This window comes from Phyllobates terribilis, unplaced genomic scaffold (assembly GCF_046119375.1).
Source record: "Phyllobates terribilis strain yellow unplaced genomic scaffold, ASM4611937v1 Scaffold_5__5_contigs__length_657084704, whole genome shotgun sequence".
In the NCBI taxonomy this organism is placed as follows: Eukaryota; Metazoa; Chordata; class Amphibia; order Anura; family Dendrobatidae; genus Phyllobates; species Phyllobates terribilis.
Window position 1 is genome coordinate 426,640,072 of NW_027362765.1, and position 16,824 is coordinate 426,656,895.

Here is a 16,824-nt window from a genome sequence, read left to right on the forward strand (position 1 = left end):
CAACACACTGATGACAAATGGAGCAAACACTGATGACACACGGACCAAACACTGATGACACACGGACCAAACACTGATGACACACGGACCAAACACTGATGACACACGGACCAAACACTGATGACACACGGACCAAACACTGATGACACACGGACCAAACACACTGATAACACATGGACCAAACACTGATGACACAAGGATCCAACACACTGATGACAAATGGAGCAAACACTGATGACACACGGACCAAACACTGATGACACACGGACCAAACACTGATGACACATGGACCAAACACTGATGACACACGGACCAAACACTGATGACACACGGATCCAACACACTGATGACACACGGATCCAACACACTGATCACACATGGAGCAAACACTGATGACACAAGGATCCAACACACTGATGACACAAGGATCCAACACACTGATGACACAAGGATCCAACACACTGATGACACAAGGATCCAACACACTGATGACACACGGATCCAACACACTGATGACACAAGGATCCAACACACTGATGACACACAGATCCAACACACTGATGACACAAGGATCCAACACACTGATGACACACGGATCCAACACACTGATGACACAAGGATCCAACACACTGATGACACACGGATCCAACACACTGATGACACAAGGATCCAACACACTGATGACACAAGGATCCAACACACTGATGACACAAGGATCCAACACACTGATGACACAAGGATCCAACACACTGATGACACAAGGATCCAACACACTGATGACACAAGGATCCAACACACTGATGACACTAGGATCCAACACACTGATGACACAAGGATCCAACACACTGATGACACACGGATCCAACACACTGATGACACACGGATCCAACACACTGATCACACATGGAGCAAACACTGATGACACAAGGATCCAACACACTGATGACACAAGGATCCAACACACTGATGACACACGGATCCAACACACTGATGACACAAGGATCCAACACACTGATGACACAAGGATCCAACACACTGATCACACATGGAGCAAACACTGATGACACAAGGATCCAACACACTGATGACACAAGGATCCAACACACTGATGACACACGGATCCAAAACACTGATGACACACGGATCCAAAACACTGATGACACATGGAGCAAACACTGATGACACACGGACCAAACACTGATGACACACGGACCAAACACTGATGACACATGGACCAAACACTGATGACACACGGACCAAACACTGATGACACACGGATCCAACACACTGATGACACACGGATCCAACACACTGATCACACATGGAGCAAACACTGATGACACAAGGATCCAACACACTGATGACACAAGGATCCAACACACTGATGACACAAGGATCCAACACACTGATGACACAAGGATCCAACACACTGATGACACACGGATCCAACACACTGATGACACAAGGATCCAACACACTGATGACACACAGATCCAACACACTGATGACACAAGGATCCAACACACTGATGACACACGGATCCAACACACTGATGACACAAGGATCCAACACACTGATGACACAAGGATCCAACACACTGATGACACAAGGATCCAACACACTGATGACACAAGGATCCAACACACTGATGACACAAGGATCCAACACACTGATGACACAAGGATCCAACACACTGATGACACAAGGATCCAACACACTGATGACACAAGGATCCAACACACTGATGACACACGGATCCAACACACTGATGACACACGGATCCAACACACTGATCACACATGGAGCAAACACTGATGACACAAGGATCCAACACACTGATGACACAAGGATCCAACACACTGATGACACACGGATCCAACACACTGATGACACAAGGATCCAACACACTGATCACACATGGAGCAAACACTGATGACACAAGGATCCAACACACTGATGACACACGGATCCAAAACACTGATGACACACGGATCCAAAACACTGATGACACATGGAGCAAACACTGATGACACACGGACCAAACACTGATGACACATGGACCAAACACTGATGACACATGTAGCAAACACTGATGACACATGTAGCAAACACTGATGACACATGGACCAAACACTGATGACACATGTAGCAAACACTGATGACACAAGGATCCAACACACTGATGACACACGGATCCAAAACACTGATGACACATGGAGCAAACACTGATGACACAAGGATCCAACACACTGATGACACATGGACCAAACACTGATGACACATGGACCAAACACTGATGACACATGTAGCAAACACTGATGACACAAGGATCCAACACACTGATGACACACGGACCAAATACTGATGACACACGGACCAAACACTGATGACACACGGACCAAACACTGATGGCACACGGACCAAACACTGATGGCACACGGATCCAAAACACTGATGACACTGGCACCATTTTTTCACGTATGAGTGAACGAGACCTTAAAGAGATTGCTGGTTTTGACCACCACTCGGCACTATACAGGTCCTACAGTGAATAAATGATTCCTAAATAATGGAGCGACCCTCCTTTACATCCATTGGTCCTAATACAGGATATAGTAAACCTGACAACTAGCTAGTGCAGGTTACAGAACAGTTGTCATATTATTATAGTAAATTTGAAACCATTTATTTGCAGCGATGTAGAAAGTCTGAATTTCCAAGTCTGCAAAAATACTGAAAATAAGAAAAATTTATAAAAAATGCGCAAGTTGCATAATAAATGTGGTGCAAGGTCCTCTGCATTTTTTGACACCAATATTTTATGGCTAAAAATATGCAATAAATTGGAAGCACTATAAAAAGGGTATGGGCATAATAAGGGACCGAAATTTCCCCTGCACCATGTGATCCAACCTGATACATTGGAGGAGAGTCCCATCCACAGTCTAGAAGAGGAAGACACAAGCACTTGCATCATTGCACCATCATGCATCGTGCTGGGACTTGTAGTTCCTTAGGTTTCTTTTTGCTTCTTTCCTGTGGCTCATGGGGTCAGTGCTGCCTCCCCACTTTCTCCATCAATTCTCCAATTACTTAGCATATCCCAGATATCGGCTTTGGTGGATTGCCAGCTATTGGCAGCTGCAGGCTGCCCAGTCCCGGCCACGTGGGGGCCACTACTCTGCTTTTATTACAGTTTGTGATCTGGGGAATTGGCCTTCATGGGAGATTCTCCATTTGAAGCCGTAAATTACCGCAGAGGCTCAAACTCCGTAGGTTTACACTGATGGCGCGATAAATCATCACTGCTGGATTTCATGTTTACGCGGATAAAGACGAGAGCATCGATTGGCAGATGCCCAGATCTGCAGCCGATCAGTGAACTGGGGGCGCGTAACCCTTCCCCGACCACAGCCCTGCTAATTATTAACCAGGAAGCCACCTACCCAGGTCCCAAAATCAACCACTGCCAGGGATGGAGAGAGGAATATATATATATATATATGTACACATATATATATATATATATATATATATATATAAGAGAGAGATCTATGTGATGGATATAAATGATAGATAGATAGATATACATAAAGTTTCTGGTGCGGATTACGAATGTGACTCTGGTTTTGCCAGATTGGCTCTCGTTTCTGAGATATTTAATAGCTAATTACAGTAGAATTCTGGCTTCCAAAAGTGGCTTTTATAGCATTGTAAGCAGACAAATCAAAATACAAAATAATTATATGGGATATTTCATTACCTAAGACACTGCTAGAGTCAAAAGACCAAAATCTATTGCATTTGTTATCATACACAAGTCGCATTGGGGGAATGCATTATTTTCATGGATGAATCGTCTCAAAAATTAGAACCAATTCAGCAAAAGTAATGGGATTTTTGAATTCTGCGCCCTCAAAATACCCTAAATCAATTAAAAAAAAAACACATTGGCACCTGAAAAAAAATGTTTGTAGACCTGTGTTATCTATCTAGAAACAAATAATAGATATCTATAGAGATTTTAGATATAGAGGTGTTAGAGAGAGATAAACAGATAGATATGTGATAGATACAGCTAATAGAGATATTAAAGATATAGACAAATAGATATGTGATAGATAGAAATGAGCAGCACTCCAATTAGATATGAAAAAATAAAGACTTTATTAGCCCATGTGGATAATAATGGGCCACATGGGCTAATAAGTAATTTATAGTTTTCATACCTGATTGGAGTGCTGCTCATTGTTCTACATATATTCTATTTAACCAGATGGTGTGTGTCCAAAAAGCTCTGCGGCCACATTTTAGTACTTTGGTCCTGCTTCATGATAGATAGATAGATAGATTCGATGGGATAGATAATGATATTTACATGTCGAAGGCAGACTAGAGATATAATAGATGATTATGACATTCAGATTGCAGATGATAGATTAAGTGATATATTTAAATATAGATGAGAGATAGAGATGTATAGATATGAGGATATGAGATATTTAGATGATAGGTGATAAACACAGAGATATTACATTAGACAGGCACAATAGAAACACTGGATATTATATACACACTTTACAAGAATCTCCATGTTTCTATAATCCATATCATTTCTATCAGATATGTATTCCATTATTCCATGTCTGTATCTTGTGCAAATCTTCTCAGACCCATCATCACTGCAGGGTATTCACTACCCCCAGTCCCAGGTCCGTGCCCAGCAGACTATTCACTACCCCCAGTCCCAGGTCCGTGCCCTGCCAACCATTCACTGACCCCAGTCCCAGGTCCGTGCCCTGCCAACTATTCACTACCCCCAGTCCCAGGTCCGTGCCCTGCAGACCATTCACTGCCCCCCAGTCCCAGGTCCGTGCCCTGCAGACTATTCACTACCCCCAGTCCTAGGTCCGTGCCCTACAGACCATTCAGTGCCCCCAGTCCCAGGTCCTTGCCCTGCATACCAGACCCCATCCTACCCCCGTCCCTGGGTGCTGGGCTTGTCCTCACTATTTTATGGCTCCTAAGTAAAGGCCTCTATTCCTCATCAATGGCCACCACTACATTTTATAACTCCTTTCCCAGCAGCTCAGGTGTTTCCAGTACGGCCAGCGCCATGGTGCTCCCACCCCGGTGTAGATGACCGGTAGGGCAGGGGGCTCCAGGCTTCCCTGTAGTAAGTGGAGGTGGAAGTGTTTCTTTATCTCTGATGAGGTGTGAGCACTAATTGTTTTATTCACTGACTGATGGCCACAACATGGCAGATAATAGGAAGCTATCAGTCATCTTATTACTACAACAAGCCTAAAAGTGAAATGATATGAGCTGTTATCTAGAGTCAACACTGCCTGATAACCTGCCCTGTGTACCTGTCACCAGGAGATGAATGACTCCAGGTCTACAATAAATATCCTCCATCTGTGACCCATCTAAGGATGCCATCATCCCCAGCAGCAGGCAGGGGCTGGCACCTACACACAGGGCACAATGGCCACAGAGGGGTCTCTCCCTCTCTCTTTCTTCTGGCCATGTCTACACATTCCTTCAAAGTGCCCAATCCTAGCAATGTTCCCTGCTACTTATATATGCAGGAAGGCAAGTCAGCCCCTGAAGGTGGAACATATCATAAGCCAATATGTATATAAATGTGGCCAGGAGGCAGGCTCAGCTCTGTCCTTCCTTAGGAGTGATAGACTAGACCTTCTTCAAGACATCAATCAGTCCTTCTCCTCCTGCTGCACAGACCTGCTGCTGCTGCTGCTGCTGGTGAGTATTTCCTTCCCCATCTTCATAGCTTTGTACAACACCTGTTAGTAAAACTTTTATGAAGTGTTGCTATAAATCTCTTCCCTTTTTGGGGGTTTTTGTTTTTGGGTGGTTACAATTCTTCCTTTCTTAGATGATCACCTCTTAAATTCCAGGCAGGAATAAGGAAGCAGCAGGGTGGATATTAATGTGGATGTGTAGCCTGCGGCTATGCCCCTTATCTTTCAGAAATAAATCTTCTTTTCTAAGCTTTTTTTTTTTTTTTTTTCTTTTGGTAAGGGATCTAAATATATCACCTTCCATAGCATGCCAAATATATAATAAAGATGTGAAAGCTGCAATTTTAGCCTTATAATCAGCATAGCTGGGGCTCCGGTGCTCACTATTTATTTCTTTCAAGACTAAAAATAATTCCTTTAAAAAAAAAAAAATGAAGGAGGGGAAATCTTAAATCACCTACAGAACATTTTTTGGGGAAGTTTTTTTTTTTTCCTGGGGCTGAATAGATGAGGTCCCCCTTCATGTTTACTGAATTGTTTCTTCTTGCATTCATTCAAAGAGCTGGGGAGAAATCTTCATGGATTAATCAAAGTGTTAAACATCTCAGAGAAAGAAAAAAAAAAGTAACCCGCCTCCCCAGTGTCAATTAAAGCATTTTCAGTGAGTGAGGCTGACTCTCCAGAGCTGGTAGTCACTTATACAGTTGGAGGTGACACTAATTGCATAAGAAGCAAGAACCAAGCTGAAGCCTCCTACCTCCTGGAGACAAGATGTTCCTCACTACAGACCTCAATTATATGTCATTCCTGGAAGCAGCTTTTACATCAGTCCTGTCCCTGGTGTTAGTCCTGGTTGTATCTCACCAGCTATGGTCCCTGAGATGGCACAGTACTAGAGATCGGAGCAGCAATTTACCTCTGCCCAAGGGGTCTATGGGCTGGCCATTTTTTGGAGAAACTCTTCACTGGCTTGTACAGGTAAAAAATACAAGAATGCATTTATACTTTTCTATTTCTCTTCAATCTATGGGTTTCTGTTACCATAATTAGGAAGTTCTCGTAATGTAGTAGGTTTAAATATAGGTCTGTAGAACTACAAGTGCCAGCAAATCCTAAATTAATGAAGTCCATAGAATATTATTTTAGTAGTTGTTCCTTTGCTGTTATGTGGGATCTAAGGCGGTGAGATTTTGACGTTACAGATTTTCTTCACCCATTGGGTAAAATAGATAACTTGCTTTTTTTCTAAACTACTCACCCAAAACAACTACTCACCCAAAACAACTACTCACCCATAGCCTAAGCTATAAAAATTAATAGGAACAAGTGTTACTTTGTAGAAGTTATGTATCATTCACACTGTAGGAAAGCAACAGATTAATATGACTCTATCACCAGATGGATTTTTTATTGAATGGGACTACAAGTACCAGAAGAGCTTTATAATGGTAGACTGAATCCCACTATGTAAATTTATCTCACTGGGGTAATTAAGTCATTTAACTGAAAATTCCTTAATAAGCATTAATAAGTAAGTAAAACTTTTTTTCAGAAATGGTAGGACCACAAGTACCAAAATATTTTTCCAGCTGCTGGATAGCTGAAGACTGACATTGAGATGCCAGGTTATTCAGGGATTTATTTTTCTATAATTACTAAAGCTATTGATTTTATAAATAAATGTTATTTTATGCAACTTGGAACTGCAGGTAATTGTAATATTAGGTTCAAATGTATAGTTTACCTAATAAAAAAAAAGTAATAAATAGTCTGTGTCTTGGCTTAGGTGTCATGCTGGAAGTTGTAGTTCCAAATTGTTCGTAATCCAGATTTACTGTAGCAGATTTGAATATATCCTTATTAGATGGATACAGATATTATTAATAATAAGGTTTGGACACATGATCTGATTGTAGCATTAGCCAGGGATTCCTTACATTTCTTTGCTGATTGTGACTTCTTGTGGACATTCCAGGGCTCAAACTTCCACAGCTCCAGAAGGGAAAAGTATGGGAACATTTTTAAAACCCATTTGTTGGGGAAACCATTGATCCGAGTGACCGGAGCAGAAAATGTTCGCAAGATCTTGTTAGGAGAACACCACCTGGTTAGTACACAGTGGCCGCAGAGCACCCAGATCATCCTGGGATCCAACACTCTGGTTAATTCCATTGGAGAACTCCATAGACACAAGAGAAAAGTGAGTAACAGCCATCATGGTTACATGGGTTTACATTTTGGTTAATTGTGTTCTTATCTCTACTGATTTGGAATCATTTATGTATTCAGTATCATGATATTCATACACCGTGTGGTTACGTGTGTGGGAATGGACCTTCATTTGTTATCTAATTTATTCTAAGCCAGTGTTCCTCAACTTCGGTCCTCAAGAGCCATCAACAGATCTTGTTTGCAGGATTTCCTTAGCATTATTGCACAAGTGATGGAATTATCACCTTGGCAATACTAAGGAAATCCTGAAAACATGATCTGTTGGTGGCTCTTGAGGACCAGAGTTGGGAAAACACTGTTCTGAGCCATTGTAGAATTGCATTTTTACAAGTTGCGGTGCCCTCGTCACATGCATGTAGATGTTGCATGTACTTAGTAAAGTTTAGCTCATCTTAGTTGGTAGTTTTATATAATTGTTCCTTGGTTTCCAACATACCTGTGCCATTTTTTGTCTACATTAGAGATGAGCGAACCCGAACTGTAAAGTTCAGGGTTCGCACTGGACAGAGAGAGAGATCCCTTAGTACGACCATTTTACAGCAGCCAGATTTTGGGTCCCCATTGACTTCTATGGGGTTCGGGTAGAGTTCTGGTTCCCGAACCAAACTTTGGACAAAAGTTCTGTTGAACCCGAACATCCACGGGTCTGCTCATCCCTAGTCTACACATGATTTATCCATAAACCCCAATGTCTGGATAGACTTTCAATAGAAGTATTTCCTATAGGAATAATTATAGGATGTTCCTTTAATGGACACCTTTTCTTGCTTTTAGATTATGGCCAAGGTTTTCAGCCACACGGCGCTGGAAAGCTACATCCCTCGTATCCAGGAGGCTGTGAGTTGGGAATTGCATGGTTGGTGTAGGGAGTCTGGCTCCATCTCCATGTTCTCGTCTGCCAAAGCTCTTACTTTCCGGATTGCTGCTCGCATCTTGCTGGGACTAAGCCTGGGGGAGAAGCAGTTTAAGGAGCTTGCCCGAGTCTTTGAGCAACTGATGGAGAATCTCTTCTCTCTCCCTCTGGACATCCCTTTCAGTGGTCTTCGCAAGGTATGTACTGATTATGCACATCCAGTTCATGTGCGACACTCCTTCCAGTTTCTGATTCATTCGGTGCCATGTTTTCTGGTTAGGTCATGATTTTACGTCCTGGTTCTATAAACTTTGGCTCTGCAAAAAGCATCTCCTGGGAATAGATATGCAGTGAAGGCAAGACCTATATGATTCGAGCTCTATAGCTTCCTCTGAGGACCTCTGGGGCTGCCACCTCTCAACATGAACTGCAATAAATGTCACCTCGCCACAAGCCAGTGATGCACCATGAATGGACCATACATAATGACCGACCCCCCTATATTGAACAAAAATAATTTATGGACATAAACAGAGCAAGAAGCCTGGATCAGGGTCTATAAATCATATGCTGAATGGGGCAGGCCGTGTGCCCCATAGTAATTCGAGTGTGCGGAGTAGGCTGTTTTAGTGCTGTCCTACAGCTGCTCATTTAGCAAACAGGCATGTTATGTAATTGTTCAGCAAGATCAGCGGTGAGGGTGAAAACACAGAAGACTGAAAACATTGTCTTACAGCTAACTGTCCAGCTGAGTGCAAGACAATGAGCAGCTCCAGGGACTCTTCAGAGCAGGGTCTTAATGATTCCCTGCTATTTCTGACCCATCCGGGGATCTTTTCAATGAACAGAAGCAGCAAGCTTTTCTAAATCCCAAAAAAATAAATTGCAATCATCCTAGAAATATCTGTGACAACTCTGCTGTGTATGAACGGATCATTTTCCTTGCGGATTTTACCTTCACACTGCAACAAAATCCGCATGTACTAACAGCGTTGCAGGGTTTTTTTTTCCATGGATTTCACTCTTTGCGTTGTAAAGGGGGTAAATTCCACAGTGAAAAATTTGCATTTCCACTGCAAAATACACATGCAATACATGCAGATTTTGCTACACATTTGAAGCAGAAGTTTTCCAGCACATGTGAATAGGGTTCTGAATCTCCCATCCACTTGTATTATACTGTAAATTTCTACAGTCCATCGCATCTGGACCGGTGTCTAGACTGAGGCCTCATGCAGATGTTTGTTTTTTGTTTTTTTTCATGCATGAAAAAAAAAAAAAAAAGACACAACCGTATGCAAGATCAGATTTCATCAGTGTGTCAGTTTTTGCCATCAGTGATTTTCTCATGTTTTATTTATAATAAAAAATTTAAAAAATTAAAAAAAATTAAAAAATTTGCAATGTTTCCCCTACCCATTACAATGTTACAATGTTAAACTCGGACAGGACACGGATGGCATTTGTGATTTGTGTGCTGTACGTGATTTTTATGGGTGACTTTGATCCATGTGCGAAAAAAACAAAAACACAGATATGTGAACAGCACCATAGACTATATAATCGGCTTATCCCGTCTGTCTGTCCGTCCAGGAAATCCTGCGTCGCTGATTGGTCCGGCCGCGGCCAATCAGTGATGCGGGATTTCAGAACAAGATGGCGGCCGTTAGCGGCTCATCTGCTGCACGGAGGTCAGCGGCGATGCAGCCGGGAGATGACCGGCGATAGCCTAGGCGGCGCCGCTCCCCGGTCCTCCCTTCACACTTGCCGTCGGGAGATCAGCGGCCCTAGCCGAATCCGTCAATTTTTTTTATTATTATTTGAAACAGGTGAATACAGCGTTTAAGAATGGGTTGTCCAAGTAGTGGATACCACCATTAAGGAATTGCATCGGTAGAGCCATAATGTACTCCTGTCTTATGAATGAATCGCAGTGCTTTGGATAGCAACGGAGAGCAAACGCAGGAAAATGAACGTCCTGTAGCTCCTCTTAGGGACCTTAAAGGGAATCTGTCAGCAGGTTTTTGCTGTGTAATCTGAAGACAGCATGAGGTAGAGGCTGAAACACAGAGTTCAGGGATGTGCCTCTTTTCGGAGTGCTTGCTGCAGTTTACTAACTGTGAAGGATTAATCACTAAGAGATTAGCATTGCCAGGCTAGTCCGGCAACTAAGCAGCTTACTGTCTATGGACTTTTTACATACAGAGCCTGGCATGGGCGGGGTTAGCTGTGGTGTGGGCGGGGTTAGCTTTCTCAGCTCTGCTTCATTTTAAATCTAAAAGCTCTGATTGTATCAGAACATCTGCACTCAGTAATCTAAGTGATACATCATTGGATTCATGGTCTCTTTGCCTACATCAGGCTGCTCTGAGATGAGGTAGCAAAAATCTCCTGACAGAGTCTCTTTAAGTAGAATTTCTTTGCAGAATTTTAATTTTTTTCCAGCACTGCACACATCTGCATTGGAAAGTGATCAGAGCTAATGCATTTGGCGCCTGTACATACCTGCTGGGTCTAATACACAGCCAGCAGATAATATCCACCTGTCCTATAATGAATTAGACGGGTGCACGATGCCTACCGATCATGTGCCATATCAATATCGGCAGCTAACATGCAGCCCACTGCAGAATATAGCAGTTCCAAACACCTCCATTCAGATGGTCAGGACATGAGAATTCCTGACCCTTCGGAGTTGCTTAGAAATATACACGTATATTGTCTTTGTTAAGTGCTAACAGGTTGTGTGTTTCCACAGGGTATAAAAGCACGGGATACTTTGCACCAATACATGGAAGATGCTATTAGAGATAAAATCTCACGGAGAGATCCTGAAGTATGTGAAGATGCTCTGGACTACTTGATAGACAGCGCCAAGGAGGACGGCAAAGAGCTGAACATGCAGGAGCTAAAGGTACAGCAATCCCAATACCGCGTGATAAAGCTGTGTCATTATTATGTGTAAAATAATCCAACACTTACATAAAAATATGCCATTAGTCAGGGATGTCAAACTCAAACACACAGAGGGCCAAAATGAAAAACTTAGACAAAGTTGTGGGCCAACCAGCATGCAGTATGATGGGCCCACATAGTCCTCCATACAGAATAATGGGCCCCACATAGTCCTCCATACAGAATAATGGCCCCATATAGTCATCCATACAGAATAATGGGCCCCACATAGTCCTCCATACAGAATAATGGGCCTCACTTAGCCCTCCATACAGAATAATGGGCCCCACATAGTCCTCCATACAGTATAATGGGCCCCACATAGTCCTCCATACAGTATAATGGGCCCCACATAGTCCTTCATACAGAATAATGGGCCTCACTTAGCCCTCCATACAGAATAATGGGCCCCACATAGTCCTCCATACAGAATAATGGGCCCCACATAGTCCTCCATACAGAATAATGGGCCCCACATAGTTCTCCATACAGAATAATGGGCCCCACATAGTCCTCCATACAGGATAATGGGCCTTACATAGCCCTCCATACAGTATAATGGCCCCACATAGCCCTCCATACAGTATAATGGGCCCCACATAGTCCTCCATACAGAATAATGGGCCCCACATAGTCCCCCATACAGGATAATGGGCCTTACATAGCCCTCCATACAGTATAATGGCCAAACATAGCCCTTCATACAGTATAATGGGCCCCACATAGTCCTCCATACAGAATAATGGGCCTCACATAGCCCTCCATACAGTATAATGGGCCCCACATAGTCCTCCATACAGAATAATGGGCCCCACATAGTCCTCCATACAGAATAATGGGCCTCACATAGTCCTCCATACAGAATAATGGGCCTCACATAGTCCTCCATACAGAATAATGGGGCCACATAGTCCTCCATACAGAATAATGGGCCCCACATAGTCCTCCATACAGAATAATGGGCCCCACATAGTGCTCCATACAGAATAATGGGCACCACATAGTCCTCCATACAGAATAATGGGTCCATATAGTCCTCCATACAGAATAATGGGCCTCACATAGTCCTCCATACAGAATAATGGGCCTCACATAGTCCTCCATACAGAATAATGGGCCTCACATAGTCCTGCATACAGAATAATGGCCCCACATAGTCCTCCATACAGAATAATGGAGGTGGTGGTTCTGGTGTCGTGGTCGAAATCTAACCACCCTGCGGGCCAGAGTTTGACACGTATGGTGTAAGGGAACAAGGAGCCGCTTGAGCAGCTCCTACATCCCCAACACCGCTCGTAGTAGTGCCAATCCCAAGGTACAGGTCCGGCACCTAAAACCTACAATAACATTCTAGTCCGAGGTGTGGATTCCCTTCACCTGGAGCCAATATTCCTCTTGTTTCCCCCCGTCCTATAATTACATTTTTAAATACTTTTTTTTAATTCAAACATTTACCATGTGCAATGCAGAACGGCATCTCGCTACCCCCCTAATTCACACCCGGCACCCGGGACACAGATACCCCCACATCTACGCTCCTGTATCTCTTTTATATTTATAGGTATAGAGTCTTAAAAATATGTAAAACACGTTTCTTAAAATTTCTTTGGAGGAGTAAATAACAGGTGCAGTAGAAAAGCTTAAAATACATGCAGGCAACATTTACATGTATAAATTATATGTGCAGATGTCGGAGTCAGGACATTTACAGTCTTTATAGTTCCTGCCACCTCGGTTTTATAAGGGCTTTCAGCCCAGCAGAGATCCAGCGACCCCCTCCCATAGAAGCGAAGGACTCGGCCTGCTGAGTATTGGAAGAACCTTATATAGAGAGACAGCAGCTTTTACTATATTACTGCTCCATTATCGGACTCGTCCCCGGGATCCTGCCGATCCCACAACAGACACATCAGATTAAGCGCTCATTCACACTGCAGTTTTTCATCTACCAGTTCTGTCCGTGTTTTTCTCCGGTAGAACTCGTACTTATCATGTTCTATGGGGCTGATCACACGTCTGATGTGTGAATGAGCCCTTACAAGTGTAGCACCCTGAGGATTCGGCTGCTACAGGGGTATTACACCTCAAGCCAGAGGTGTGATATTCCACTCCCGGGTAAGGATGGAGTGTGGAACTGAGCTCAGTTAGCTGCATGCACTACACACATCCCATTTCCGGAGGACAGACCAATGGTACTCCCACTTAATAATGTGCAGGTACGACCGAGTCTGTCCTTGGCTGGAGTGGGAGGGGGGGGTGGAACATCCCAGTAGTGTAGGGGCAGATAGGGGGAGCAGCCTGGGTAAAGTTAGGAGCTCATTGGGTGCTGGTCACCTGAGCTCACACATAGAGGGAGTATATAAGGTGGGCACCATCTTAGATCAGGGTCAGTCTGTCAGTCTTTGTGCAGAGGAAGCAGAGCAGAGGAGAAGAGCAGCTCCAAGGCCAAGAGTGAGAGAGGAGAAAGAAAGACCCAGAGGGGGAGAAAGAAGGAACTCCAAGAGCCCAAATTAGACCAGAGGGTGAAGAGTTGGCAACAGGGTACCGGATCCCAAGCTGGCAGAGGCTACAGCACACCTTAGCCAGGAACCGGAGGTCGTGGGCAGGACTGATCTGCCACGATCACCCACTAAATCCACCCGGAAGGCAGACCACGAATAGGGTCAGGGAACCCAGAGACAAGGGTTTACCACCAAGAGGCCCGAGGGAGCCGGACATAGGTGGATCCCTGGTGGGGAAGGCCAGAGAAGAGGACAGGACAGAAAGGGAGCTCAGGACCACGCTCCAGAATCACCTGGGGGTTGGCCGAGTCCAGGACCTGGTGGACGCAGCACGGCTCGGGTGGTCACTTAAGGCCGGAGTGACCAGAACAACTGCAGTAAGTAAACAAACCCTGAACTGCACAGCCCGACTCTGAGTCTCATTTCCATCCCCGCTGCACCACCACAACCCCCATCCTCTGCAACTGACCCCCTGAGGCTATACCCCTCCCGTTGGGGGTTATACTACCTAAGCTGCACATACATCACCAGCCTCAGCGGACCCTGCTGCAGCGGCGGCCGTATTGACCGCAATTCAACGGGTGGCGTAGTCGACACAAAAGAACATCTAGTAACATCATAAGGACTGCCACACACTGAGCTTGACACCCTGGGCACGGACCGGGTCACAGCCACTCGGAGACTACAACCCCCATCTGATCCGGCTCCGGGTATCCCCAACAACACTGGCCCAGGGGGCGCGTCAACTTTGGCGTAGTCGGCAGGATCACGTGCCCGCAACAACCGGGTACTGCGTGCCTGAAGAAAAGTTCGCATTTACCTTAAAAAGAAGTCTCCTGCCGGTTCCGGAGGGTCCCCGCCAACGGACCCCATCACAGGTCGTTTCCCGCCGGTTGTCCGCCATTTGCAGCTTTTTCCCGCCATCCATGGAGTTTCCCGCCACTGGGAGACGATTCCCGCCATTTCCGAAGATTTCCCGCCTTGGGGGAGCGGACGCCATTATGGGCGTGCCAGAGGGTGGCAAAAGGCCACCTCCCATCGTGGGCCAGGTCGAAGAATGGCGCCAAAAGCGGAAACCGCGCCCACCAACAGAGACTGTGATGCTGGAAGTGTCCATCAGCGTGAGAGAACTGCCCCTGGAACTGACAATCACAAAGTTGCCCCGGGACCACCCTCGATGTGGGCGGAGACAGAAGAAGAGAACAAAGATGGGTGTCGCCTGGAGCAGTTTGGAGAGAGCGCACCCGGAGACAAGACGTCTGGAGGGAGAGTCAGGCAGCACCGACCCAGTGGTCAGGAGCCTGTTGCAGGTCGCCACTCCAGAAGGCCTGCTGGAGATCCTAGCACAGCTCCCCCGAGACCGGGAGTGTGCACAGACCGCGCTGGAGGGCCTCGCACGGAGGATGGCCCGGGTACAGCGAGAGACGTTGGCGGAGTGGAGCCGAGAGATGGCCCAGCAGACCGAAATCCGTCAGCGGAGCACGCCGCCCGAGACGAGGAGACAGACCGCCTCTGAGGATGGCGCAGGAGGAATGAAGGCAGGAGACGGCGCCGAGAAGGGAGCTGAACGGACGGAGGCAGGTAAAGGGGACGTCTCTACCCCGAGCCGGGAAACCGCGTGCCTGCCCCAGCTCCCCGTCGCAGAGCCCGAAATTCCCCCTGCCGTGCCCGTCGCTGCATCGTCACCGCCGCCGACTAGGCCTCAACCGGAAACCGCGGCCGCGACCCCTGTGACGTCACACGCCTCGACCTCGAGCGTGGCCAAGCAGGAAATACCACCGGCCTGGTCGCAAGGCCTAGTACCCCCGGGCGCCGCTATTCCAACAGCGCCCCCTACCTCCGCGGAGCCACCAGCCTGGTCGCAGGGCCGAGTAACCACGGGCGCCGCCGTTCTTACGGTGCCCTTTTCCTTTAGCGTGCCCCAAGCCTGGTCGCAAGGCCTGGTCAACCCGGGCGCCGCTACCACCACAGAGCCCATAACACCTAAAGTACCGCACCTGGGTGAGGACCTGTTCGCCCAGCATACGTGCCCGGATGGGCAGCCCTTCATATGGCCACCGGAGTTTCACCATCCCCGACTCCGGAAAGAGAGACCCCTAGATGAACCCCTGATTCCGGTTCCGAAGCCCGCAAGGAGGACCTCGCCCCCACTGGAGGAGATCCAGTTCGAGTGGGACCCCACCGGAGAAGACCTCATGGGGTTCACTCAGGAGACTCGGGCGGCCGCAGCGGAGCGTGCAGAGTGCTGCCGGCAGCAGCTCGAGGTCTTCGAGAGGGAGCGGAGAGAGAGGCGGGTCCGGGAACAGCAAATGCAGATAAGGAGCGCGGAGCAGAAGAGCCGGACCAGGAGGAAACCCCGTGCAGCTCATGGTCCCCGTGCCACCGGGACTGTGATAAAATTCAATATGCAGCACGGATGGGGCTTTATCAGAGACCATCAGACCCCCGGCGACGTCTTTGTAACCCGCAGAGACGTAGAAAGCCATCTGCCGGAGGGACACAGAGGTCGTGACCTGTA

The 16,824-nt window shown here is 46.2% G+C and overlaps 1 protein-coding gene across 1 annotated transcript in view; it reads left to right on the forward strand.

The window, feature by feature from the left end:
* Positions 1-5,661: 5,661 nt before the first annotated feature.
* CYP26C1 (cytochrome P450 family 26 subfamily C member 1) overlaps positions 5,662-16,824 on the forward strand; it is a 30,999-nt gene continuing 19,836 nt past the window's right edge. Inside the window, exons 1-5 of the mRNA XM_073685250.1 lie at positions 5,662-5,766; positions 6,326-6,743; positions 7,741-7,965; positions 8,772-9,047; positions 11,609-11,764. Coding sequence (XP_073541351.1) covers positions 6,537-6,743; positions 7,741-7,965; positions 8,772-9,047; positions 11,609-11,764 — 864 coding nt within the window. The 5' untranslated portion in view covers positions 5,662-5,766; positions 6,326-6,536. The remainder of the gene's footprint in view (positions 5,767-6,325; positions 6,744-7,740; positions 7,966-8,771; positions 9,048-11,608; positions 11,765-16,824) is intronic.